The 27,983-nt window shown below is 39.5% G+C and overlaps 3 protein-coding genes across 7 annotated transcripts in view; 1 reads left to right on the forward strand and 2 right to left on the reverse strand.

Moving 5' to 3' along the window:
• Positions 1-8,246, forward strand: part of sytl5 (synaptotagmin-like 5) — a 36,956-nt gene extending 28,710 nt beyond the window's left edge. For all 4 annotated transcript variants that reach the window (XM_051404668.1, XM_051404671.1, XM_051404670.1 and 1 more), the window contains 7 exons: positions 1,195-1,373; positions 1,868-1,970; positions 2,071-2,232; positions 2,351-2,459; positions 3,575-3,713; positions 3,983-4,191; positions 5,509-8,246. In XM_051404668.1, the coding sequence (XP_051260628.1) occupies positions 1,195-1,373; positions 1,868-1,970; positions 2,071-2,232; positions 2,351-2,459; positions 3,575-3,713; positions 3,983-4,191; positions 5,509-5,651 (1,044 nt within the window). In that variant the 3' untranslated portion in view covers positions 5,652-8,246. The remainder of the gene's footprint in view (positions 1-1,194; positions 1,374-1,867; positions 1,971-2,070; positions 2,233-2,350; positions 2,460-3,574; positions 3,714-3,982; positions 4,192-5,508) is intronic.
• Positions 8,247-9,421: 1,175 nt separating this feature from the next.
• On the reverse strand, positions 9,422-27,395 carry srpx (sushi-repeat containing protein X-linked). 2 transcript variants are annotated; one of them, XM_051404678.1, is made up of 10 exons: positions 27,244-27,395; positions 19,911-19,967; positions 17,368-17,556; positions 16,430-16,606; positions 14,607-14,733; positions 14,362-14,483; positions 12,743-12,922; positions 11,604-11,737; positions 10,296-10,417; positions 9,422-10,152 (listed from the first exon to the last, which is right to left on the reverse strand). In XM_051404678.1, exons 1-10 carry the CDS (start codon positions 27,302-27,304, stop codon positions 9,969-9,971), a joined length of 1,353 nt encoding a protein of 450 aa, XP_051260638.1. In that variant the 5' UTR covers positions 27,305-27,395; the 3' UTR covers positions 9,422-9,968. The 2 variants fall into 2 exon arrangements, with proteins under 2 accessions (XP_051260638.1, XP_051260639.1); XM_051404679.1 differs by lacking the exon at positions 19,911-19,967 and having other exon boundaries at positions 27,244-27,379.
• The window catches only part of rpl24 (ribosomal protein L24), a 73,772-nt gene continuing 66,134 nt past the window's right edge, over positions 20,346-27,983 (reverse strand). Inside the window, exon 6 of the mRNA XM_051404685.1 lies at positions 20,346-20,462. Within this exon, the coding sequence (XP_051260645.1) occupies positions 20,361-20,462 (102 nt within the window). The 3' untranslated portion in view covers positions 20,346-20,360. The remainder of the gene's footprint in view (positions 20,463-27,983) is intronic.

A 27,983-nucleotide genomic window follows, 5' to 3' on the forward strand; every position in this document is an offset into this window, starting at 1 on the left:
TGAAATAGGTTTTGCAGGTAGACAATATGAGGAGGCAGAATGTGGACGTCATGCTCTCCAGTTGGTCGTGTAAGAATTGTTAGTTTTAATTTGGCAATCTACGAGACTCAGGAGGTGCAGCTGCACAGGTCAATACACCCACTGTTCGACAGTCAATGTAAAGTTAACTTTCTGGATTTTACTGGTACTAATAAGACCATGTAATTCTCTCTTCTCTCAAACACTGGAGTTTTACTTTATTTTGCCTTTTGAGTTTTGTTTTTTTCTATTGATTATACACTTATGGTCCGTGTTTCTTTTGTCGAATCTGCTGTTATTTGACCGAGTTGTCTTTGTTGTTTGTGTTTTATTGTTTTTATTTTCAATTGTGAAGATTTGCTGCTTTTCTGTGTCTCCTGTGATAGTAAATTCAATATATTTTGGGTTCTGTTACTGTTAGTCAAAATGAGCCATTTAAAGACTTCACATTGGGCTTTAGAGAACAGTGACAGACATTTTTCACTAATTTCTGATATTTCAAAGACCAAAAGACTAATAGGTTCATCAAGAAGATAATTGGCAGGTTGATCAATCAATCTTTAGTTGCAGTTCTACACTTGCAAATACAACTTTTCCCCTTTACAACCACGCACACAGAAACAAGAGGGAATGACCAAAATATGTCAAAGTGACTTTCTTTGGAAAAAAACAGGAAAAGAAAGGAAAGAAACGCACTTAGAGAAAGTATAAAAGCACAAATCTCACCTGGAAGTCCTTCCACCTCGTCACTTAATCTCACTAAAAATAGTTTTCTGCTCCATTACACGTCCTGTATAACCCTCCGCATATATATATATATATATATATATATATATATGTATGTATATGTATAAACTTAAGGAACCTCATCTCCCCCTGTGTCTCCAGCAGTCTACAGTATACGACCTTGTACATTACCATGTATTGATACATTCAAGTTCACAAAGGGCTGCAACTGTTTTATTTCCACCATATTTCATCAGCATTCTGTAATGCTTTAGATGCTGTTGTTTTCTCCCCCCTTCTCTCTCTCCCTCTCTCTCTCTCTCTCTCTCTCTCTCTCTCTCTCTCTCCTCTCATGCTTTATACCTCATGTGTTGCTCTCTGTTTTCTTTCCCTCTCTCCTTTCCTCCTCTGACCTTCCCCCCCTCTCTATCTCCTGTCTTTGCCTAACAGAGTAGTATAAACAGCATGATGAGTATGTACAGTGAGACTGGTGACTATGGCAACGCCAGGGTGAGCGGCGAGATCCTGTTGAACATCAGCTACAGCTACAAAACTGGTGCTCTCAATGTCCTGGTGAAAGAGTGTCACAACCTGGCAACAGGAGATGAGAGGAAGCAACGCACGGACGCGTACGAGTGCACGCACACACGCTACACAAACACACATACCAAGATTTTATCAAGTCTGCAGATGTAAATGTTAACATGATGTTATTAAATGCATAGCATGCATTTTTAGTATATAAAGGGTGTCCTATTAAAAAGTGGTTAAATTATTTATTCAAGTTAAATACACAAGGCAGAAGCTCTGTTAGCTTTTTTTGATGCTACCTTTGATGGAGATACACTTATTTACTTCTATTTTGAACACACAGAGATTAAATTATTATCCTGGTAAAGAAAAAGCAACAAAAAAAAAAAACATGTCAGGATTGAATTCAAGTTCACAGTATATTGTTTTAGTTGTTTTTATAGCTAGTATGTATAGTCATTTACTGTGCTGTTCCATAATTGTTCAGACAAGCCTGTACTGTAATAAATCAGGGGCAGCTGATATTTCAAGAACAAATCATTCCCACTTCCTCCGATGGAGGCCGACTGAGTCACTGTCTTTTTCATGGCAGTTATGTGAAGACTTACTTGCTGCCAGATACATCCCGACAGAGCAAGAGGAAGACGAGCATCAAGGCCAACACCATTAACCCTGTTTTCAACGAGAATCTGAGGGTGAGTGGCTGAAAGAACTCACTCAGCACAGACTTGCGATGGTTATTCTTTGAATTCAAAGCTTTTATCTTTAAGCTCATAATTGTCCTGCATTGTGTAGTACGTAATCAGCCACTCGCAGCTGGAGACACGAACCCTGCAGGTCTCTGTGTGGCATCATGACCGGTTTGGACACAACAGCTTCCTGGGAGAGGTGGAGCTGACCTTTGACTCATGGGAGTTTGATTCCCAAATAGAGGAGTGGTACGCTCTGCTGCCTAAGGTAGGACCCAGAATCAGCAGCATGCCATCACACATGTTGCTTCATTCTTCTACGTTTTATATATACAAACCCACTCAAAGATGAGTGTTTGTGAGGATTGTGAATTATGTTTGTGTAGGTGGAGGGCAGTATAGACTCCACAATGCAGTATAAAGGAGAACTGACTGTCGTGTTGAAGTACATACCTGCAGAGAAGAACCTCTCGCTGCCTCTGGATCAAGTACAAGGTACATTTATAACTCTGATGGTTATAATATATTATATTATGTGTTCTAACTCATATTGTGTTCAACCTTTTTTTAAATATTGTTCAGCTCTACTTCTTCTACACAGTCTGACAGTATCATATTCAATATATTCTGTATCACCTCTCTATTGAAGCTATATGATGTTTACACTGAGAGAAATATTCAAATTAAAGGCTCCATGTTTTTATGACTGCATTGGTCCATCATTTTTAAATATTCAAGCTGTCTTGTGGATCATTTTATATTTATTGTAATTTCATATTTGGTAATGTTTGACCAATGTTTGTCTGCACAGCATGAATTTGTAATAATGAGTGACCCACCACTGGAAGGCTGCTTGTTAACAGTTTTATTTAGTTTGCAACATTCCCAAAGTGGAGTTATATCGCAAATTAAGCTCTTTCCTTCCCCCATCCAACCTAAAAAGGTTGGTAACATCCGCCACAATTTGATTTTAAAATTACAATTTCTGCGGACCCTGCAAGTTGTCAGGATAAACAGGATAGAGAATCATAAAAAAACACAGTCTTGCTTTATAGAATAGTTATTAGTAGTGCTGTCAGTTAAACATGTTATAAATTTTTTATCACGAGATTAACGTTCTTTTTGGCCTAGCACACTTTGTAGTTTTTTCACATGCTGTTGCAACAACTAGTAACGTTAGAAAAACTGCAACACCACACCAGATCTAGCTAGACCGGAAACAAAACAACAGGCACGCCGCACACACTTGTTTAAGAGTAGTAGACGTTACGTTTTGAGTGTTAGTGTGAAATTGAACACTACAGTATTTGCCAATGTTGTTTCTAATAAAAACAACATTTGCACAAAGCAAGCCGATCCACTTTTCCATGTTGATAAAAGCATTAAAATGAGAAAAATAATGGGACAAAAAGAAATCAATTATCGATTAATCGCGATTCAGTATTTTAATCGTTTGACAGCACTAGTTATTAGCCATTATTGACAACAGATTGTAAGGCCAGGTTGTGACTGATACTACAAACTTGATTTGTTTCTGAAGTTACACAAATAAACCTTGAACTGAAGATTGTTTATTCTCTCTCTCTGTGTCTGCTTCCCTCCCTCCTCAGTGAAGAAAGGGTTCCTGAAAGGCAAGAAGACGAGCAGCTTCACTCTGCCTAAAGGGGGCATGGTTGAGCTGCTAGTCAAAGGAGCCAAAAATCTAACTGCAGTCAAGTCTGGAGGCACTTCTGATCCTTTTGTGAAAGGGTGAGTTTTCAATAGGGGCAACAGTCGCTTGGTTTTTTGCATCTTGTAGTTGTTCTGTGTTTCTTTGTAGTCAGGTATCTCTTTGTGAACATTTTGCTCTGTGTTCATTTAGCATCTCTTTGTTGTAGTTTTGTGTCTCTCTGTCTTCATTTATTAAAACATGTTACACCCTTGGTACCCCCTTCTGACCCTGTTAGGGGAGGGAGAAGATGTGATTTTAAATAATACAGCCTGAGCATTTTAAAATATAGTTGGATCTTTTTCTATAGATACCTCCTCCCTGACACCAACAAATCAACCAAGCACAAGACGGTGGTGGAGCGACGCAGTGTGAACCCACAGTGGAACCACACCTTCACCTACTGCGGCCTGCAGCCCGGAGACCTCAACAACGTCTGCCTGGAGCTCACTGTGTGGGACAAAGAAGCCCTGGCCAGCAATGTCTTCCTGGGAGGAGTCAGGCTCGGAGCTGGCACAGGTGTGTGTTTTCTCAAGGTCAAGGTCTTGCTCAGAATTTCAAATAAGGTGGTTAAAATGTGAAATGTTGCACAGCTCTCTGTGGGCTGAAGAGATTTACTGGAACTTTGAGGAGGCTGCATATCTTCAGGAATAATCTTGTGTTGCTTAATCCATAAATGTAAGCATTGACAGCACTACTAAAAAACTAAATTAAGGACATATGCATACCAAGATACAGTCCTGAATCCTAGGTTACGCCTCACTTATCTGAAAGCCAAAGATCTTTAGTTGCACAGTTGAAAGCTGGTATTCTTCCTCGGGTTAGTGAGGTTGGCAGATTGAAAACTTTTCAGAAGGAAAACAAATTGTGAGCTGTGTGATTTGGAAGAAGTGGAAAGTGAGACCCATTTTCTTTTGTATTGTACACACCACAGTGACTTAAAGTGTCTATTTTCAACGAAAATGGCTCAATATAACCCAGAAACATTCTGGCATACAGATAGAAAAAAAATACTTACATTTCGGGAAATACGCTTATCCACTGTCTTGCTGATCGTTAGATGGGAAGATTGATACCACTCTCATATATGTCCCTTTAATTTCAAGCTAAAACCAGCAGCCAGTTATCGTAGCTTATCATAAAGACTGTAAACAGGGAAAACAATTAGCTTTGGCTCTGTCCAAAGGTAACACAATCCACCTTTCAGAACCTCTAAAGCTCACTAATTAACATGTTAAATCTTTGCTTAATCCGTACAAATCCGCAGCACATGACCCCACATAAAACCACAATTATGCTAAGCTAATCTAACTGGCTGCTGGTTTTAGCTTCATATCACCGTACAGACAAGAGAGGGGCATTGATCTAACTGTCGGAAATAAAGTGAATAAGTGTCAAAACTAATTCTTTAAGAGACAAGATGGACTATTTATTATATATATTATATATTATATAGTATAGTATATATTATATTTACTATTTATTAAGATGGATATTAGTATTTATTCTGATTCTCCAGTAATGTACAATATGTAACTGTTTGATTTTGACAGGAAGGTCTGAAAATCTGAAAATTATTCAAAATGATTTTACTCTATTATTTATCTGTAATACATTTTGTTATATTATAGTTTGAACATTTATATGCCGTATTCTGGATCTGGCTTTTATGAACATGATATGATAAATTAATTAACTACAAATATAAAATGAACTAGAGATATCACTTCATCTACTATCCGAAAACTCTAAGTGTTGTAATGTCCTCAGGTCTCCCTGGTAGCTCTAACAGAGTAAAACAAATGTTTATATATTTGTCTCTTGTCTCCCCTCAAGGCAAAAGCTATGGGAATGAGGTAGACTGGATGGACTCATATGGGGAGGAACAGCGGCTGTGGCAACGCATGATTGAAAACCCAGAAGTCCCCCATGAGTGTACTCTGATGCTGCGATCCAGCATGCGCAGGTCCAACTCATGAGCCCGGGCTGAAACACAGAGAGGATAAAAGAGAGCAACAGAGGGAGAGGAAAAAGAGGAAGACGTGATATGAAGGCATGAGGAGAGAGCAGGAGAATGGGAACGGTCAACAAAGGGAACAGAGACTGTCCCTCTCCCTGCGTCTTTCCCCCCTGTGATGCCCTGTTCAGATCCGTTCTCCTGTCCAGAACAGCCAGTCATGCCTTACACACTCATCCACATGTGCCCCTCCAACCCTCCACCTGCCCTCCAAAGCATCTAGTCTTGACCAAGCACTGCTGTTTACTGCTGTATATGAAAAACATGTGTTGTATGTAACTTACTGTCCTTATCGAATAAGCACACTGTGTGACTCCCGACGTGTCCATCCTCGTCTCTGTGATTGAGGTACCAGAGTCGTATCTGCATGTAGTTACAGCTGACGGAGACCATTTGTAAGGCATTAGATGAAGCACCGATCAATAATGTAGAGACTTAGACATTCCCCCGTATAAGCAGGCTGCATCCTGGTCTGAAGCACATGATGATATTGAGATTTATCCCCTTAGAAAACTGTTGTGTGCAGAGGTAGAAAGTGACTTCTTCTTGTAAACACTGTCTTACTCAGTGGTTCTCTGTAAAATTATAATAGTAGCACTTTTGAAGACTTCTCAGGGTAGAAACTTTATGATCAATGTGGAAGGAACATCCTATTTTATTATCAATCACCAGTTCATTTCCAGTGCTCTCCAAAGTAATGACCATTTATTTATAAGCTTTTGTTCAGATCGCTTAATGAGGGAAAATATTATCTACGCAAAATGTGTTAAAGTATTCTCTTATAAAGCTACTCTTTTATTCTTGCCTGTCACACAGTAGCTGAACACATCAAAAGTCTTGTATACTAAAGTATAAATACTGATTTTAGAATATAGTCAAGAAACTAGGACTGCAACTAACTTTAACTTCTTCAAATACTTGGTTAATCATTTATAAAGTGCCAATTTACTAGAGCTGGAGGAGATATATTAAAATTTTAAAAGCTTGTGCGGCTCAACCAGAAGTCTGAAATATCTCAAAGACTATTGGATGGATTGTGGTGAAGATCTGTTCCCAGAGGACAGAAACCACTGATTTTTCCATATAGTGCCACCAGTCAGCCAGATGTGGTGAAATATCTCAACATCTACAACATCTTGATTAAACTTGGTAGAGATATTAATGGTTCCTAGTCAATGAATGCAAATGGCCAACCTACATTGCCCTCAAGCACCACCATGAGGTTTTGAACAACTATTGGATGAATTGCTACGTACGTTGGGACACACATTCATATTCCCCTGAGTTAATTGTAATAACTTTAGTGATTCGCTGATGTTTCTTAACAACATCATTAGTGAAACTTCTTATTTGCCTAATACTTAGGTTTTACAATAAATAAGCATCAGTATGTTAGCATTGTTTTTGTGAGCATGTTAGCATGCTGAAATTAGCAAGTAGCTCAAAGCCTAGTTGTGCTTAAACCTGCTACGAGGAGTTTGTAACTGGTTATGAAACAGTCTAATAATTGAATACTGATGCCTTTATATGACATACATAAGCACAGGAGACTGTCCGTTTAGCCGAAGATTGGCTATTTCTATGTAGTTATTAATGCCTGCCTCCAGGGCAGATCTCCTCAAAATCAATGACACAAGTTGGTAGAAACATTACCACTTTTGTCCACAGGGGCCGCCAGAATCAACACAAAAAGAAAGTTCCTTGAAGGGGCTTTAAGTACAGTCACACAGATCCACCAGCATGGTTGTAGACTCTTCAGTGTTGTTGCTCAATGAATGAGAACCAGTTAATTGAAAGAAAATAGTCTGCAGTTTATTTTCTGTTGATCGACTAATTGATTCTCAGCACAAGTACAAGTAGTTAGTTACTTTCCACCTGTGGTTGTCAGAAAAAAAAAAAACCTAGACAGAATACAATTTAGATTAGCTTCAATGTAAATTTACATAGCACTGTATCAGTGTGATAATAGAAACTGCATGGTATTAGATACAACAGAGGTAGAAGAACAAAGAGTGTGTAAAGCACTGATAATGACTTTAAATTCAGAAGAAGTGTGATTTTAAGTGCGTTCCCAGGAACCCTGAGATGGGGGCTGTGTGTTATAGAGTGAGTCAGCACTGAGGCGAGCTGCCTTCATCTCAGGGGGAGCCTAATAATGAGTCAGTGACAGTCACCTTGTCCCTGTTGCCCAGGGCTCTGCGATCCACCATCCTGTGATGAATCACACAATTCACAAAAAACCATTCTCAAGTTAAAACCTCTTTTCATGTGGAATGCCAATTTTGTCTGCTTGTCCTTGGCAAACCCTCTGCTCAGAGCTCTCAGAGCCAAACAGTTTTACACTGCACAATTATAGTAATAACACATGGTGTTCACTGTACAACATACGTTAGATCAGATGCTTGTGCAATACCTGATTACTGAAGAAACTCTTGATGTACAGCATGTACTATCTCTATTGTGTCTGGTTTCCAAGCATCAAACTCACTGTGTTCAAGCCTATTTTGTCCCAAATGTGTTACAGGAATATTTTGAAATAAACACACAAGTTTCCATACACAGACTGTTGGCCTGTTTTGTTGAATAGTATTTCTAATTTAAATGACTGATTAAGTGTTGGCTCTTTAAGTGTACAGCGAGAAAACCAGTTTGTGCTTAACATTTAATATACTGACACTTTTTCTGTCCAAAAAGTCCTTAAATTATTCATTTAATACATACAAAATACTTTTAAAGACCTTCTGAGCACAAACATGAAATAAAAAAACAGAATCTAATCCACAGAGGTGAAAGTAACAAATACTTTGTTACTGTATGTACATGTAGTTTTTTTCAGGTATCTGTACTTTACATGAGTATAATTATTTATTTTACTTTTTACCTCCTACATTTTTACTTAAATATCTGTACTTTCTACTCCTTACGGGCTAGTTACTTCAGTTTTAATGCAGAGAGGAATTACTTACTTATTTTGGATCACACACAACAGATGTAACAAGACACAACAAGAGAGGGAGACTCAACCCTATTTTAAGTTTTAGTTTTAGTTAGCTTTGCACAGAAACAGCTGGTAAAGATGTCCTTCAAGAGAATACTTTTTACTACTATACTACTTTGCCTTTTTTGTACTAGGTCTGAGTGAGGAAATTGCTTTTAGACACTTTTTGTGAAATAGAAATAATGTATTTATATTTTACATTTTATTCTAAAAAAATGTCTTTAAATGTTTTGGTGTGTGAGTTTTGGGGAAGTATTTTCTGAATGACACTCACTATGCAATCAGGCTCAGGTATTGTCTCTTCATTCGTCCCCTTGTTGTTTCTTTTTGAATTTGTCAAAAATCAACATTACACCCTGCTCGTCTACATGTAAATGTCTGTCTGAAATTTGCTCTTTTGCAAGATTTCAGTGCTTTTCCTTCACGAGCAGTGTTTGTTGAGTACATCCGATTGAGCACACCACTATCTCTTTGGACTTGCAAGAGAAAATACCTACCAGATAAAGAGGTTTGTTTCCAGTAATTAAGTGTCTCTATCTTAAAAAAAAAAACATACTTACCAACTAAAGGGCCCAGTGTATAACATTTAGGAGGACCTATTGGCAGAAACAGAATATAAAGATGGAGATTTTTACAGCCCATCCTTTCCTCCATCTTCAACGTCTCTCTTAACCTGTCCTCAAACAATCATGCACATCTCTTGCACTCACTTTGACACACTGAACATCACGTCCTCAATGATAGACATATTTAATCAGTGTCTTGTACAATCAGACATAGATGTACAGTGTACAAACAGAGCCGAAGCACTGTCCTGTCCTGTACATAAAACACACGCAGTATTCCATAAAGTGTCAGAATACATCATTATTGGAGGTGTGAGACATAAATATTAGACAGGTGAAGAGTTTTCCAGTTCATACAGTAAAAAGACTTTTTGTACAAAATAGTAAAACATAGTTCTGCTTTTGAAAATATTATTAATAATAATAAAACATACAGATAGACAAGACACAGGAATCAATATGATTGTAATGTACTGTATGACCCATTCCATTTAATAACGTCTTTTAATAAATCTTGCTTCAGATCAGCGCCCACACACATACACACTCACACACACACAGACAGACAGACACACTCACACCTTCTGGAGACAGGACTAAATGAGTTCAGGTAGGAGTGTGTGACATGTGGACAGAAGAACAGAAGATATGAGTAGGTCCTGTCTGCTGTGACCAAGGAGGAAAAGGATCAAAGATGAGCTGAAAGTCCATGGTTTTATGATTGACAGGTCTGGCCCGCTTCCTGCTGTAGCACCATCTCATCCTTGCGGAGGGGGAAGGTGTCGATGGTGGTGAATAACTCAGCCGCTGTGATCGGGAACGGGTAGCGTTGCTTGTCCATGCCCTGCTTGTCTACCAGCACCATTTGGAAAGACCTTTGAGGAATCTGGAGCTGTAACCTAGGAAACACACATCAGCTCAGTAAGCAGCTGGAATGAGCCAGAGACACGTTACAACTGTATGTGTGTATGTGTGTGTGTGTGTGTGTGTGTGTGTGTGTGTGTGTGTGTGTGTGTGTGTGTGTGTGTGTGTGTTTGTGTACCTGAGCTGCAGGGCCAGTCCTGGGGGCAGCAGCATGTGTCGAATTCGGCCGATCTGAGCCGGGTAAGTCCCAACCAGCTCGATTACTGTCACATGCCTCAGGTCCAGTCCACACTGAGCGTGCTGTTCCCAGAAAAAGAGAAAGATACAGAGCGAGAGAGAGTGAGAGACTGATCTATAACTTTTGTTGCTTTATTGCTTTGTTATTGATTCCTGTGCAGGCAAAAGAATATAAAACTATCGATGCCAACAAAAGTTGGCATCAATAGCACAAGAGCTGCAACTAACACTTAGTTTCATGTTTAATTAAAGTCCACCTCCGCTCAGAAATGTGTTTCACTTATTCTTACTCCACCTTGATGTTTAAGCAGAATGATGTATGAGTTTGACACTAAAACTAAAAGGCTGTTTTCACATTCATCTGCTGAAGAGAGAAAGTTTGTGGATATATATTTATACCAAAATCATATCTTTTCAAATTAGCTGAGCTATTCCACAATATAGGTACCCCCTGGGGTACAAGTTATGAATCAGTGATGTACGACTACAGCTACAGTTTGTGCGTGCTTGACTGCAGATTTGTGACACAAGGAATAGATGGGTAGACTTTATTGTGCCCAAAGGGGACATTTGTTTCCAGAGTATCCTTAGTATTAAAAAAAACTAAACTAAAGCAAGAGAAAATAAAATCTGCCACTGCATTAACATTATTTTAAGCAGTTTGCAGTAAATATGTGACTGTATCTTGAAAAAACTAATTGCTAATGTTGCTAATCTTCACATACAGAAGAAGGAACTAAAGATTTTTGCCATTTTTGCTTTGAAATTTACCAATTACCAAATAATTGATAACGAATTTTCTGTTGACTAACCAACTAATCGGCTAATCAATTCAGCTCTGAGTAGGACAAACCCCTGATAACTAGCTGACTAGCAGGGCTGGTCGCTCAGGTTGTCCACACACTGTCAACTGATAAGCAGTCACTTTGAGAGGCCCGGCGTTTAAAGACAACTCTGACTTAATGTTTCCTGACAGGCCGGCGAAACATCCAGCCCCAGAATAGTCTTATCAAAGCCAGTGTCAGTATCGTTTATTCATCGCCTCAACGTTTTCTGTTCATCTGGACACCTCCGACCCCCTTTTTATTTGTCTCACAGCTTTGTCCCACTTAGGCAGCAAAGCGAGAAGAAGATGCGATGTTGTCTGTGAGCAGCAGTGGAGATCAAGTGAAGTATTGACTCTTTAACGCTTCTTCACTCCTTTGCTTCACACACACAACTCATGTTCTCCCTGAGAGTCATGCCTCACCTGTAAGTTAGTCATCTGGAATCGGTAATTATGATTGGCAGCCGTCGGGGCCGAGATAATGAGGAGCCGTCGTTTCTCATAGAACTGGTCCAGCAGTGCAGCAGCCGAACGCACTCCCACGTTAATGTTCATGGCTGTGATGACATTGAATGTACAATTAAGTGATATAAGATATGACGCACTGTACAAGAGTGCAAGATTTAATACAACACAATATTACAGTGAGAAGCTTCATGATTCTTTTGGGTTGTTGAGCAGATGCAATCAAACAGGAAACTCGTGCACCATCGCAGTGTATTTAACAGTGAACTGAACATGCAACATTGACTATAAATTGCTGATGGTCCGTTGCACAAGAGCTGCAACACAGTCTCTCCCATCCGCTACTTTTTCATGTCTCACAGATACAGACATTCAATGGAGGGGCCTCCAGTATTGATTTTTCTAATCGATGGATAGCAGAGAGGCCCATTTTCTCCTCCACTGAGCTTCTCACATGGAACCAGTTCAGCACAGGTAGGCACACTTTACATAAGACTGCTATGGCACAGGACAGCACTGAGCAAGTTTAAAATAAATGAGAGCTCAGACGACACATTGAGAGTGAAACATGGAAACTGTTGCCAGAATGGACAGACACCAAGTCAATTAATACTACATGTACCAAGACAATGGGAAAGCAGACCGAGGGAAGTGTATGATTTATAAAAACATACTTACAGACTGAAACTACAGACAAAACAAAATGAAACTGAAAAATGTATATTATAATATTCACATTGGGTCATAATGCAACACTGTTGTTATGATCATCTATTCTTATTATCGAGTCGTCTTTTATTTTTAGTTTGTTTTTTTGTTTTGTTTCTACAGTAGCCCAGAACAGACAAACCAAACACTGGCTATAGATAGGCCCTTTTGCATTTGGCCACCATAGTTTTTCCTACGTCGCCCTTCCCAAGTCATCAAATACAGATGCGAGCAGTGTTCAGTTAGTTGCTATCTGCAACTTCACCACTAGATGCCACTAAATCCTATATATTATGTATACCTAAGTATTTGGTTTTGCAAACTACTATGAGCAATTCAAAATAAATAAGTAAGAAAAAAATAAAATATTTGTTTGTGTAAATACGTACGTGCACAGTTTGTGTCTGTGCCAGACCAGGTGAGTCCATACTGACACACTCTGGCAGCGCTGCCCTGCAGCTCGTAGCCACCTGTGCAAGTGAATTCACAAGTGGCCCCGTAGTTGTCTCCGTCACTGTCACACTTCATATAACCGTTGTCTGGGGGAAACAGTGGGCTGCAGCGACGCACTACATAGAAAGAGAGCCACATTAAATATAAAACATCAGTAACAGGCAGAAAGGTGGAACTAAAGGAAAGAAAAAAGAGGAAGATTGGCATTCAATGTGTGTACACAAATAGAAATTCTAGTTTGAAGAGTTTGATTAATCCACAGGATGAAATGTATTTTCTGGTGATCTCCTGACTTTTCAACTAGCACCACAATCAAGTTAAAATTCAAATTTGTCCAATTTGGTTTATTTTAATCAGCTTTACCATGCTAAACTAATTATATGGTGAACATAGCAAACCTTATATCTGCTTTTCATCAGCATGTAGCTCAAAGTTCTGCTGTGCTTGATTACAACCTCTAGAACCAGTCTATAAACTACTAGTGTGACTGTAGACTCTAAATAAAGTACATCTACATCAGATGAAATAGAAACTTTAAATTAAAGATTGTGTAAGCAGATGAATGCTAATCATCTTCTGGTCTTGTGACCAGATTTAGCAAACAATGAGGGGGCTTTCATATATAAATCTGAATAAATCTAAGACCAATTTGGCCATGCAGACAGTAGAGTTGTAAATGCATCACTTGACTCTCTAGCCTTGAACTAGAAGAATCAAGCTCACACTTCTTTATCATTATCATGTCTTAACTCACAGGCTGCATCCTTTCAAAGTTGTATTTCTACACCGAATACACCATAACTTCCTAGTAAACTTTTAAATTCAGAAAATATCACATGACCACACATAGGTGGATACTTGAAGTGAACAAATGAAAAAAGCTCCTGCTGATGAACCAAATAGTGGAATTGTGATCAACAAAGCAATGATGTTATTGACAAAGAATATAAGTTATATAAGTTATATGGATATATTTTCCACTGACTTTGCTACACTCTTGGGCTGTATTTATTTTATGTCACAACTTGTACTGTAAACTTGAAACTCTGAACTTCACAGGTCAATAAAGGTCACCAGGACAGGGAGGGAGGACCTGCTCATTTGTGGAGAAGTGACGAACCTCTGACCTCCTTGCAACAAAACAATTTTCTACAGGTATCAGTTAAGGCCAGAAAATGTGGTACTGTTTAATTTTACTGGTCCATAATTTGCAAAGAATTTCCTAGTAACTTTCCAGAAAAAGAAAAACTATGTAATTTGGTACTAATTTTAGGGAACTTGTGGGAGTATCCATGAGCAAAAAGCTCCATTCAAACCCAAGTAAGTGGTTATACCCCATTTATGTTGAATTGTACTCTTGCCTGTAGACTAAAAGATATCTAGGTTAGAATAAATTAGAGGTGTAACAAGGTGTAATCTATTTTTCCCATTATTAGTACCACATTAGGAGAGACTTCTTGGATATAACCTATAAAAGAAAGTCTTACCGAAAATCCTGCGGCACACAGATTATCAAAAAGCTTCTGTGTCTTACTCTGCTTTTAGAAGCTCTCACCTCGCACTCTGACAGTAAAGCGGCAGGATCCTTTGTTCCCTGCGCGGTCAAACACAGTGTAGGACATCTTATGGAGCCCCTCTGGGAAGTCTGATTTTGAAGGTTTCCCTTTCAGGATAACACTGCAAAAGATAGACTGTGTTTTAATCTTTCACTGTGATCTCTCTGCTCCAGGTGGGATAACCTACGGGGCTAAAACAGACTGAGTGCACTGAAACAAAAAGGGTGGTGGAGATGAGACTGACTCTGTGAGGATGCCATCTGCAGTGTCTACACCCTCTGGAGTGTCCCAGGTTACCCTCGCTGTCAGTTTTCCTGGTTCTGCCCATTTATCCTTCACATTAGGACACTTGATTTTTGGAGAATCCATATCTACAGAGAGAGAGGAAGAAACAAAGAACGAAAGAAATGAAGAATGAAACAATGGGTCATAATGATTTCAGACAGAAGTAGATAAAGGCAGCGTTTAATTTCTAGCCAGTCAATGACAGGTTTGATCACCTGTGGACAGCGTGCTAATTAAGCTACCACCAGCTGACTTTTTATAGTCTAATTTTAAAACAAGAATCTTGAAACAGATAAATAAATAAATAAATAAATATGCACGTGACTGCAACAGAGGTGATATCACATTAAAAGGCTCAAGCTAAATGTCCCAGACAAAGAGTCAGCATCCAAGAAATGGCAAAAAAAGAAACAAAAAAAGAAGAAACGTTAGTTATTCCTGATATTATAAAGTATAACACAGATAAATGTTAGATCAGATTGTCATTTTGTTGCAACCTAACTCTCTTTTGTAGCTTTTATTCTTGTTTTTAACGTTATAGACTTTTAGGTTTGGCAAATATAATGCTCTTTTGCCTTGGAAGTACTACTGTAGGCTACAAGCTATTTAGCCATAAATGCTAACTACTGCAGTCACATTAGAGCAGATAAACACACAATCCATTGTTGGATTTTTGGTTTTAGAAAAGCTAAAAGAAGACTCCACTCTAAACTCATACAAAGAAAACCAAAGCTTCACAGACCGGCTGTTACTGGTTACAGTTGCTGAGCGATTATTAGACAATCATTGTTTCAGAGCGCTGGTTTTATCAAACAGAAAAACCTTTAAGTATTTGGTATATATGGTATTTGTTATCCCTAGGGGGTCTGTGCTTAAAACTGGATAAAAAGTCAGTTTATGACAACCACAATGCTGACACAAGCACAAAGGGGAAGCTGTTGAAACGCACCGTTACCTGAATAAAATGAGAGATTTCTTTGGGTTTGAACATTGTTGGAAACATTGTGGATAATGGAAGTACACGACTCAAAAAATATATAACATAGGTTTAGTGTTTTTAGACTTTCTACTGCGGGAAGGTTACATATTATAGCTTTAACAAATATTTAACATAAGAAAGAAACCACTCTGTCGTTATAGCAGCTCCCTCCACACAACATTCCTGCAGCACCATTTTACAACAAAAACACCTGGACTTTTCATTCTCCCACAGTATTCAGAGTCTAATGATCAAGACAGAGACACATTTTTAAGCTGAATGAAAAAGTAAGGTGAATCATTACTCTGAGGAAAGGCTGAATCTGTCCGTACAGACAGACGTTGGGGACTCAATGTCCCTTTATGAACAGCACTGTTAGGACGAGATAGCCTGTGAATGCGTCTGTACACACACAAACACTGTGTTTGTTCACCGTCACCAAGGTCGCAAGACTATTCAGCCATTAATATGATCCACTAAGTGCAGGCTTTATAACTCAGCTTTTCATGATAAAATAGAGTCGAGTCATTTTCAGGCTCAGACGCTACAAAGACGAACCACAGTATGTGTGTGTGTATATATACATGTCTACATGAGGCCTGTTTTTTATCCAAACAACAATCACGTAACCTTCTATTATGAGGAGCACTTTCCGTCATAGACCTTTTTCCAGGAGTCTGCAGCTGACATTATGTCTTAAGCAAGTAAATTACCTGTTACATAGATTTTTATAATGCAGATAAGTAGTCTGCCGGCTCCAGTTCTCTGTGGGAGATGAAAGAACAACACACACGCAGTCTTACCGACACAGGTGGGGACCCCGGCGCTCCACACCTTGCTGTACTGGCAGGTTGCCGTCTTTTGGCCCTTCAGACTGAATCCAGGGGAGCAGAAAAACTCACAGCGAGAGTTGAAGTAGGAGCCGTCCGAACACTTGTAGCCACCGTTAGCCGGCATGTTCAGCTTGGGACAGCGGATCTCTGCCAGAGAAACATCAGTGTTGATGGAAGGCTTTCTTTGACTTAAGGAATGATTACTAGTCAATCTTGATCTCAACCACTCACCGTTGGTCTTCTTTAATATGCTGGAAATAATGCAGTGTTTTTAATTACACTGATCTAATTGATTAACACTAAACTGTCTAGGAACTTGAACTGATTCAAGCAGTGATAATAGCAGTAGTAGTAATGGTAGTAATCTTAATTACAATGGCCTCTCTACAACAGCCATGTTTTCACCCCATCTTTGAGCGCAGCCATTCGAAACAGAAATAAACACTTGTTTTCCGACATTGTACAAACTAGCTTTTTAGAGCATAACCTCAACAGCAGCAGCAGCAGCAGTAGCAGTAGTACTAGTGGCAATAATTTTCCATTAGTATCTTATTTAATTACTGTTCAGAGGGGATTTCAAACCCTGCCAAGAATAGACTTCAGGGAGAAGAAATTGATCCATGTAATTGTTTACAAATTTGTTGCATAAACATGAACTCATTTTTAAAATCCTAAACATCAGCTACAGGCAATTTTAATTAATTAAAACGCTTCCTCTGGAGAATATCCAAACTCTCTCCCCTGATTGAAGATGTGGTTCAAAGTCATCCAAGTGGACGTATTATTTCCTGGGCCAAGAATGAACTTGCTCAAAAATGTAAGAACTATAATCAGGAATCCACGCGAGGCATAGTATGTAGGTGCATGCGTGGATGTGTGTTCGTGTTCAGATGGAGGTCAGTTCCTACCTCTGCAGGCGTAGTTAGAGGACCAGTGTTTGCTGGCCATACACACCACCTCCGAGCTCTGGGCCTCGTATCCCTGCTTGCAGCGGATTTTGCAGCGTGTCCCCATCACGTTCCTGTAGTGCTCTCCTCTGGGTGTGCGACAGCTCACGTCACCATGTTTCACCTTAATGGGCGCACACCACGGTGTCCCTACAAATGGAGCAAAAGATAACTGCGCTGACCTTTTCTTCAGTGCATCAAGGCAATTCTGTTTTTTTATACGGTACGACTTTTGGAGAGGGAGAGACTGTTGTTAATATCGGTATTCAATAATAAGCACTTACCTGAAGACTGTTGAAGCTGAGAAAGACTTTGTGTGAAAACCCACCCATCATCTGAGTTCAGACAGATGCGGTGGATTTCTCATTACCTTATCTGCGACTTCCCATAATCCAACAGTGTCTCACTTGAGCAAAAGACAGATAATGTGTAGAGAGCTCTGAGGTTTCTGAATGTGTGTGATAGGGTGACAGATAAAGGTCTGTGATGAGTGCAGCACTTTATTAGCACGTACTGACTTTAAGTATTAGCTTTTTGTTGCGCTATCGCTCCAAAAATTAGTCCGTCCCTTACATGACATTAGACTGATGACAGACATATTACTCCCCAGAACAATAAGGACCTCATTCAAGGGACAGTCAGATGAGGAGATTAATACTAATTACTTGTCAGTATGGTAAATGTGACGCTACAGCTAACAGCAGCTTAGCTTTGCTTAACATAAATACTGGAAGCAGGGTGAAACAGATCTTAATTCACTAATTAACGCAATATAGCCATTATGTGCCTGAATGTGCAGTATAGCTTTATAGATTACTTGAGTTTCTGGATTAAACAAATGGGATATAATAATTGAATAGTCATCTTTATTGGCTTTAGAGGTGTTGGTCGATGGAGAGCCAGCTAAGATAGCTCCTGACTGTAGATATACTATATTTGATTGTACAGATATGAGAGTGTTATTGATCATCTAATTCTCATCAAGAAAGCGAACAAGCGCATTCCCCAAAATGTCAAACTGTTCCTTTAAGACCAGACAACGGCATTTGTTTTCAGCTTTTCTCCTCCCATGGCGGATACCTCTACCCATCTCTAAAACCTTGTATAAAAAAATTTGTTGTTTGATGCCAAGTTTGAGGGGCCGCAAGGTTTTTATTCCATTACAGGCAAATCAAAATCTGCATTTTATTTCCTGCTGGCTCAAGTCAAACACTCAGCTCTGTGCACCAACACACACACATCCAAGCACACACTTGGAGAGGAGAATACACACTAGTTTAGGCTAATTTCCAGTTGGAATTAAAACGAGTATTCATTACACAGCAATCCTCCCTCACTCGCTCTGAGCGTGTGTGTGTGTGTGTGTGTTGGCAAAGTCTCTACAACCACTGAGTAAGAGAAAATAATACTACATTTGAGCATTTACACAAGGGGAGAGTTCGGTTTGGCCTGGACGATAATGTTCCCCATCTAACTGACCCCGAATTTAAAGCTGGAAGCTACTTTGACGTAACTCAGTCAGCTCACAAAACTGGCTGAACTGACTGACGTTGAATTATTACTCTTTAGAGACTCAGTGAAATACAAAAATAAATGTTTCTAATTGTAATCCTGTCACCCTGTGTTAGCTGTCCAGATATATTTTGTTATGTACCATATAAACATTATGGTATTAACCCAAATTCCCCCTATTATCTTATTATTTTATTGTAAAATACTGAAATAATTTTGAAACATCTTGAACTTGGTGTACATAAATGAATTTAATGGGATTTGGTGCAACTAGCTACACACTTGATCGTGGGTCATAGCAGCAAACGGATCTTAGGTCAGAGTGTTTGAAATATATGTCAAACACACACAAGTCATCAATATGAGCATTATATAGTAATTGTAGAGTAGTAATAGTAAACATTAAAATATGTTAATTACTATTATACAAATGAATCCAATTAAATATTATTTGAAGCAACAAGCTAGCGGGTTGTAGTAGCTAGCACGCCTGTAGCGGCTAACAGAGGTCACAGGTCATGTTTGAAAGTGAAGCAGAAACATTTTGTTTTGTTTACGTTTTGCTTTAATTAATTTATTTCTCCGGCGCCCTCCTGTTTCTGATCAGCGTTGGGGAGAGGTGTGGGTACAAGCTAACGGCCCTGAGCTCTGTATCATATTTCATTCAAAGGGCCATGTGTAACATTTAAGAGGATCTATTGGCAGAAACTGAATTTTTGTGTTTTTGTTACCGTAGAATGAACTGTAGTGAGTTTTCGCAGCCACCATAGATCACCACTCCTACACGTGTGAAAGCCTGTTCTCATTCCCAGGTTGTCTCTTGCAGCTGTTTAGATAATGACACCTTCACTGTGTCTTTAAGACCGGAGGAACTTCATAAATGCTCAAAGATTTGATCTTGACGTAATGAATCCCTCCCTAATTTAAAATGTGAGTCACTCAGTGTTCCATGTGTGCATGTACTGGCGGTGTCAAACTGAGCATGTAGTCACCTTTATATCTACGAGAATACCAGTCCTCGTCATCTCCGTAGGCATACTGTCCTGACCCTGGGGATGAAAGAAAAGAAGAAAAAGCAACTAATACCACGAAAAGAGCTGCATCCAAGATGTTAGGCAATGTTTGGAAGCATTGTCCTGGGCTGACCTGTGCAAAACAGCACCAAGAACAGGCTCGAACATATTGCTTAACTTTTCATTTGAACCAGACTCTGGGGGGGATATGGATCTTTTGGACAGACCACATGCACAAGGAATAAGTCTCAAAAGATCCTCTTTTCCAGCTGGGTTGGATAAAGGAATCTGTTTAACACAAAGATTCATTCTGCTCAATCCAGTGGAGGTTTTTTATTTGTTGTGGCTCTCTACTGCCATTTGGTAGAAATGGAAGGAGTGAAACTATTTTGAAACTTTTTGTTCCAAAAGAGCTCCTATAGATGATACTTACCATTTTAAGTCAACATTAAAAGTGAACACATCACTCAGAGCATCCAAAAAGAACTTAGATATTTTCTCAGAGGTGGCAGTTGCAGAGCCGGTGGAGGACACAGTTGGGTGACACCAATGTGAGGAGAATTGTGATGAGCAAGGAGGATTGTTTTAGGAAAGAGGATGAAGGGGGAGCAAGTCAGGGCGCCTTACAGAAAATGAGAGGAAAGAGGTGAGGAAGGGGTTAAAGCAGGGGGAGGGGTGTTTAGCCTTGGCTCTGAGATGTTATGAACCCCGGTGTGAATGTGTCCTCTGTTCAGGATCCACAAGTGAAGGAGTGTTTCTCCCTCCTGCAGCTTCATATATCAGCCGCATGTTGGTCATTGAACCCGATACTATGAGCACATCTCACGTCCTCCTCCCCCCCCAAATTTCTCATCATGGCTTTTCTGTCAGTTTAATAAAAGCTGTCTGGACCAAAATGCCACAAGCCATCTAATACACACACATACACTCACACACAACAAGCTCTGAGGTTTTAGCAGTCAGATCACACCACATGGATTGTACAGAGCAAACCCACATACTGGGTGAGTCAGATTTTGCTGTCCAATGGGAAAACTTTAGTGTCTGCTTCTTAATGGGGGGAAGGAGGCAGGCAGAGAAAGGTATGGAAAAGTAATTACAGGTGTGTGTGTGTGTGTGTGTGTGTGTGTGTGTGTGTGTGTGTGTGTGTGTGTGTGTGTGTGTGTGTCCGTAAAAATGAACATTATTTAGAGTCAAATGCGGCAGAAAAATGATCAGTTCTGTAACAACTTGCAGCCATTCCAGGCAAACAGGATACAACAATTTACACCACAGCAAATGGGAGCTTTTTTAAATCGGCTGTCAGGTGTTACCACAAACAAAGATTTACTTGTTCTCTCTTCTTCAGATACAAATCACCCAACTGAAGAAAGTTTTAAAGTTAAAATCCTTAAGACATTTTTGATACTACCGTAACACCATTTATTGTATTCATATTCTGTAATTACTTCTCTATATAGGGATGGGAATCGAAAACCGGTTCCAAATGATCTGATCCATCAGAATCGTACGTCACCAAGCTTCAATCAATTCCTTTTATCAATACCTGCATGTTTTCCTGACAGTTGAGCACTAAAAAACACTGTCTACCCTGTGTTCAAACAGTTGCATTGATGGTAAAAACCTGTGCAGGCCTACTTTTTTCCCCACACAGAAAATTGATCAGGAATCAATAAGTGAATTGACAAAGAATAACCAGACCAAATGACCAATAACCAGAATAAATAATGGTACTGGTCTCAATAAAGTCTTTCCCATCCCAGTCTCTATACAGAAGTTAAGTGGCGGAGTCTACCATCCTGCTCTGGATTCAAGTTGCCTTCACATGTAAGAGAGACTGACAGAAAACGATGCACAAACTTAATCCAAATATTTTTGTATAATTCATAACAGCTGCACTGTTTACTTTTCACTCTCTTAACAGTGTCAGAGCTGTATTAAGTTACAATTATAATTCAAAGCAAATATTTCCATCTCCAGCTGCTTCACATTAAAAGCATTCAACTGGCAAAACACAGGCTGACTTTTATTGTGAAGCAGTCACAGGAAACACAACGTATTTATCAGTGCGGTTAACCCCAACTGCAATCGTACATCAAAAATGTGGCTATTGTTTCTTCTGTGGATCATTTTTAAATTTTTTATTGGAGTAATGGAGTAAGAAGCAGGCAGAAGTGACATCCTAAACACTTACAACTCCTCAGCAAGGTCACAGCTTCACTGTGTCCTGCTGTTTGGGTGGAAAACTACTCCCGTTAGGGTTAGTGTGCAGCATGAAATCAGACCGTGGTTGCTGATGTTATGATGAAATAAGGGCAGATGTCTTTATTAAAACATTGAGTTTGTTTGGCTGCAATGCAAACAGATACAACAGCTGCTCTTCTGCCACTCAAGGAGTGTTTGCTGTAGTGTTACACCACAACCACGGGTGTCACCAAATCAACCTGAAAAGGATTTTAAGTTAACTCGCTCACAAACTCACTCGTTCACGTTCAGCAGGCTGCAGACTTACCACAAGGGTCATTGCATACATGCCAAACTGCACAATAGGAAACAGTAACAGCAGCATTAACACTTAAAAATGTAGTTACCTCCTACAGGAAAAAAGTAAAAGCTGCTGTAGTTTTGAATACTAGCGCCACCTGCAGGCAATGGGTGTTACAGCTGCAGTTTCTTTCTCTTTTAAAGCTGCTGTTTTCTTTGTGTGTTTTTTTGTTAAAACCTTTACTTTTTAATGCCACCTGTCCACTTATATCATTGGAAAACAAGCGTAACACCCACATAACTGTCACAGATTCCATATATAGTTTTTAAGAAGCCAAGAAAAAGAAACATAACTGTAATAACAATTTCATGTAACCAGACTGTGTAACCTGACAGACTCATATCCACATCCACAACATTTAACAACCAAACCAAAATTTATAAGGACTGAAATACAGAGACATACAAGAGGAAAATTAACTCTAGACACCTCAAGTAGTTAAAGGACAATGGTAATTATTCTATCCAGCATATGGTCCATATTGTTTCAAAAGCAGAAGCATTAGATCAGATATACTGTAAACTAGATCAGATATAAAGTCCTGGTAATTCACCTGGTAGAACTGGTATCCATGTACCAGGGTTAAGTCCCTGCTGCAGCAGCCATGGGTTCAACTCTCACCTGTGGCCCTTTGCTATGTTTCATCCCCCCTCTCTATCTCTCTTTCTCCCCCTTTCCTGTGATTCTTCAGCTGCACTAAAGGCAATAAAAGCCCCCTCCCCAAACTTCTGTTGCAGTCCAGCTGCCTTTATCTTCTACTGTAGATATACTGCAACCTGAACGACTGAGAATCTTCACAGACAATTCAACTAGTGGCTTTTTTTTTGTGTGTTGCAGCCTGATTTCACGGCAGCTTTTCTTTTAAAATATTGCTGTTTTTAGCCACTTTTTGTATTATTCATTAAAAATTGAAATCGATTTGCAACTTCCTGGAGCAACTGCTATAATTTTGTCTTTGATAAACATCAATTACTTGGGTTTTCCGATGATGTTAATGTTAATATATTCTGTCGTTTTAACTAATAAACAAGAAATATGTAAACAAAAACATGCAAGACAGAACCGAAGCTTCAGTCAGTTTATTGTTAATTGTCTCAATATATTCTTGCATTCCTATTTTTCAGCCACGACCTCCTCCAAAATAACCCGGACAGAGGACATACGAGGACGCTCTGGGCAGTGTGTGACCTCTGTATATTTCTCTATATTGAGCAGAAAACGTACTTAAATAAAACTCTTAACATTTTGCAGAGCATGGACAAGCCTTTTGTGGCGTGTGAAGTCATCCCCGTGAAAAAATAGCCTGCAGGGTGAGAGAAAGAGACACTGACATGCATTTGTTGTACACGTTAGTCACTGTTGGCCAACCAGAAATAAAAATCTTCTTTGGTCTATGCAATGAATGACTATACCCACTTTTGATACCATCCTTAACCCGCATATCTAAACTGTTACCTTTCTTTCCGATAGGTGGCGTAGGTAGGACTGGTGCAGGCCTGAAACTGCTGGCACTGCTGTTTGCTTTGCCCTGGATTGTCCTTGTTTATGAAAGCTTTCCAGCTTCAAACAAATCCAAAGCAGAGAATATGTGATGTGGGACTCGTCTGTAATCTTAACTAATAAATATGTCAACAAGATGAAGCCAGCATCATATTGCTGTTTATCTCTGCGACTTCAAAGGAGCAAGAAAGATGTCAAAGTGTTAACAGTGCAAGAAGTGTAAAAGCTTGTCTTCCTCACAAACCTCTGGGAGTGTATGAGCTTCAATTTTCAGAGCCTGATATTCCAATTAGCTTTTCTCTGCGGGCCTGTAATACAAACTGTCATTATATGGATGCTCAGTCCCTGTAAATGTTGAAGTATTGCTACAGGCTAACAGAATAGAAGAGAGCAGAAAATAAAATGGGATGTCATTTCTTTATCGCTCAATTCAACACACCATGATTATGGAGTTACATAATTCCTTTTGGAGCACTAATGATTTCCGTCCCATTTAAACTGTATACTAACACGTCTGCTGCTGGTTTCTTAATCACATCAGCAGTGTCTGACCCTGAGGAACAAAATGCTGCTTCTGTTTTTATCTATTAACACTTTACAGCCAGGTATGAACCCATTACGACTAATATATAGTATTATATACATATATTATGATTATATGTTTACTATGGTAATTATTTAATTATTAACCTTAAATCTAGTACAATATCTTTTATTTTACATTTACAGGAAACAAAACAGGAACCTAAGCTGCTTCATCCAAACCTTCCCTTCAAAAAAAGACAAGAAATAACAATTGGTGCACTCTTTCGTGGGATTTCAAGTACATAAAAGACAAATGTTGAACTAAGAATAAAAACAAACATGTTTTCTTACATCTGGAGAGACTGGTTTGTAGACATCTCTGCAGCACTACAGTACTTCATTATAATTCTGTTTGTCACATTTTACCTTCATCAAAACATTGGCTGGTTTTGCGCTTTGGATATTGAATTTGGCCGAATTGCAGTTTTAATAATATTTCGACTAATTGTGCAGCCTAAGTGTCCATTAACATCTGAGTAGCAATTAAAGACTTCTGAACAACTCTTGTAGAGTCTGGTGCAGAACCAAAACACAAGCCAGAGTTCCCATTGTTTGCATTTAATACAGATATTAATTAACTACGTAAATCACAATGGCTGCTCAATTATTAACATTGATTTGTAAATGTGCTTTAACAAGTCTCTGGACTGTGTGATTCATTAACTAATAGTGTATTTCCAATTAAGGCTCAGTAGCTACTTGTCACTTGAAGAACAATACCTGAGAGACTCAAAAATTAATAATAGTTGTTAGCAGCAGAGTTAATTGTTAATAATTCTTTTAGAAAGTGTTCAGTATGCTGATTCACAGCTGGAAACTCGTCATTGCTCACTGTTTTATTGATACATCATTTGTTTGTGGGTTCTTAAAGCTGCACTAATCAATATCATTGTATTAATTATGGATCTTGTGAATTGTGTAATGTGCAAGCTGAGCTCATTTAGTAACACAGCGATTCATTGATGAACTGTTAGTTCCTTAGGTTTTCCTTAGTAACGCTTCAGGATTTACCTTGTTGTTTCTTTTTCTGGCAGAGACACAGCTGTACACTTATTGGAGTGATGGTGCATTTCCCCCAGTTACTCCCTGTGTGTGGAGGATGTATCTGCCCCAGACTCACATCAGCACAAGACTCATCATGGAAACTATGATCAGGCTTTTACGAATACTTCCTACAAAGGGTTTAACTGTGAGAAGTGATGCAGAACAGATTGCTTAAAGATGTTCACTGTTTAAAAGGTTTCTTTAAAAGACTCCATATCTCAAAGCTTTTCATTCTGGTTGCGCTGCCACGAAATGTTGAGGCATGCACCCTCGACTGATAAATGGGCTAATTGACCAGCAGAACAAACATAAACACACCCCTGTAAAATAAACTCCTCATAAACACACACACACACACACACACACACACACACACACACATAAGTACAGAGCAGAGTCCTCACTGTCAGCTCGACAGGCAGTTTTTAGTCTGTCAGTGTAAATCTGCTCTGCAGCTTGCGTTCATGTTTCAGCCTGTATGATCATACAGCAGTGGTGAGCCACTCTCAAACCATCTACAGGCACATTGCCACTGTGACTACACACACACACACACACACACACACACACACACACACACACCACTGAACACTCCATCCAGACTTGAGCTTTGAAGTCATTTCAGCTCCTCACTGCAGGCTACAGGCCCTGCTCTGTCTGGCTCCATCTATCTGGAGAGTCTGTATGTTTCCTTATGTCGGATGCTCTACTTTAGTTCAGTAGAGCTGCAACTAACTTATTTTCATCATCGATCAGTTGTTTCATTAATAAAACATGCAAAACTGTTGCAAAACTGTTGTTAAACAGTCTAAAACCCAAAGATACTTCATTCATACTGATGTGAAACTAAGCAAAAATAGCACATTCTCACATTAGAGAAGCTGGAAGCAGAGAATGTTTGAGATTTTTGCTTGAAAAAATGACTTAGACCATAAATCGATTATCAAAATAATACATATCAAATATTAAGTTGCAGATTCGTTTTCAGTCAGTCTACTCATAATATAAAGGTTGTAGCTCTACTTCAGTGTGTGTGTGTGTGTGTGTGTGTGTGTGTGTGTGTGTGTGTGTGTGTGTGTGTGTGAGAGAGAGAGAGAGAGAGAGAGAGAGAGAAGAGAGTCCTTCTGTTTTTACCCAACACCAGGACAGAAACTCTTCAGTAAAGTACTGTAAATATAGACCAGCATAAGATGTGAATGTCGTTTGCAGCAGTTTAATTCAAAGAGTTGTAGAACAGGTCGCTCTTGGTGGAAGCATTAAAAGAGGCGAGGAGAATTAAACTTACACTGTAGTTGCAGAGGCTTTCATTAGTGCCACAGTGTGTGCTCTGTGCAGGGAAACGTCCCCCAGATGCACACTGCACTCCCCCCGCTATCCACCCCCTCCACGTAAACACTAACGCGGTTCACCATAAACCAGCAGCCTCAAATGCAGCATGCACAAAAAGTGATTCACACACACAGAAAAAAAAACTTTCTCCCAACACCAAGCGTTTAATCTCAAATCCAGCCTCAAAACCAGTCACATCCCACTCTGCTTTCACCAGCCTGAAGAGAAGATCGATTATTAAGTCATCCTGGCCCCAGCGGGGGTTAACACTGTCCAAAGAGGTGAATGAGAGTGATTGTCAGTCCTTACCTTCATATCCGGAGCAGAAGCAGAGCTGGACAAACAGGAGCACCAGCGGCCACATGTCCATATTGAGGCGCGGGACGGACGCTCTTCCACATGTGAAGGGGAGCTTGCAGGAAAACTTCCAGCGTTACATTCCTGCTTTCCAAAGGCCCGCCTCTTGCTCCAGAAACAAGGGAGGATTCTCCTAATACAGTCAGGCCTGTTGGCCACCGGCATGAGGCACATACACGGAGGCTGTGCCAACCCCTTTGGGTCAACTGTGACATGTACTCCACTGTCCCCACAAGAGACTGAACCAACAGAGATCAACTCAGTGCTCCCTGACCTCACATACTCACTAACTCTGTTACATTAGTTCCGGTTTGAGGCTCTTGGACTTTACTTTTCATCCATACAGTTATATTGCACCAATTTATCCAGGCAACTTCCTTGTATGAGAAAACCTACTTGGCAATAAACCTGAATATTGATATATGTGATTGTTTGTGGTTGAATCAGCATATATTTCTGTCACCCCTTTAGGTCTCCATGCCACCCCTCTTGCTACCCCATTAATGTTTCTCTACATCGGTGTCTGACCAGTGGTTCCCAACCTGTGGGCCTGAACTATCAATGTCAGACTTATCATGGAGTATTTTTACATTGAGGTGTTTTATATAGTTTGTGTGTGTTGTATGTTTCACCTGTAATTTACTTTTTCCACAACAGTCATTGTAAAATGCTACAAACTAGAAAACCCATCA

This window comes from Dicentrarchus labrax, unplaced genomic scaffold, assembly GCF_905237075.1.
Source record: "Dicentrarchus labrax unplaced genomic scaffold, dlabrax2021, whole genome shotgun sequence".
NCBI lineage: Eukaryota > Metazoa > Chordata > Actinopteri > Moronidae > Dicentrarchus > Dicentrarchus labrax.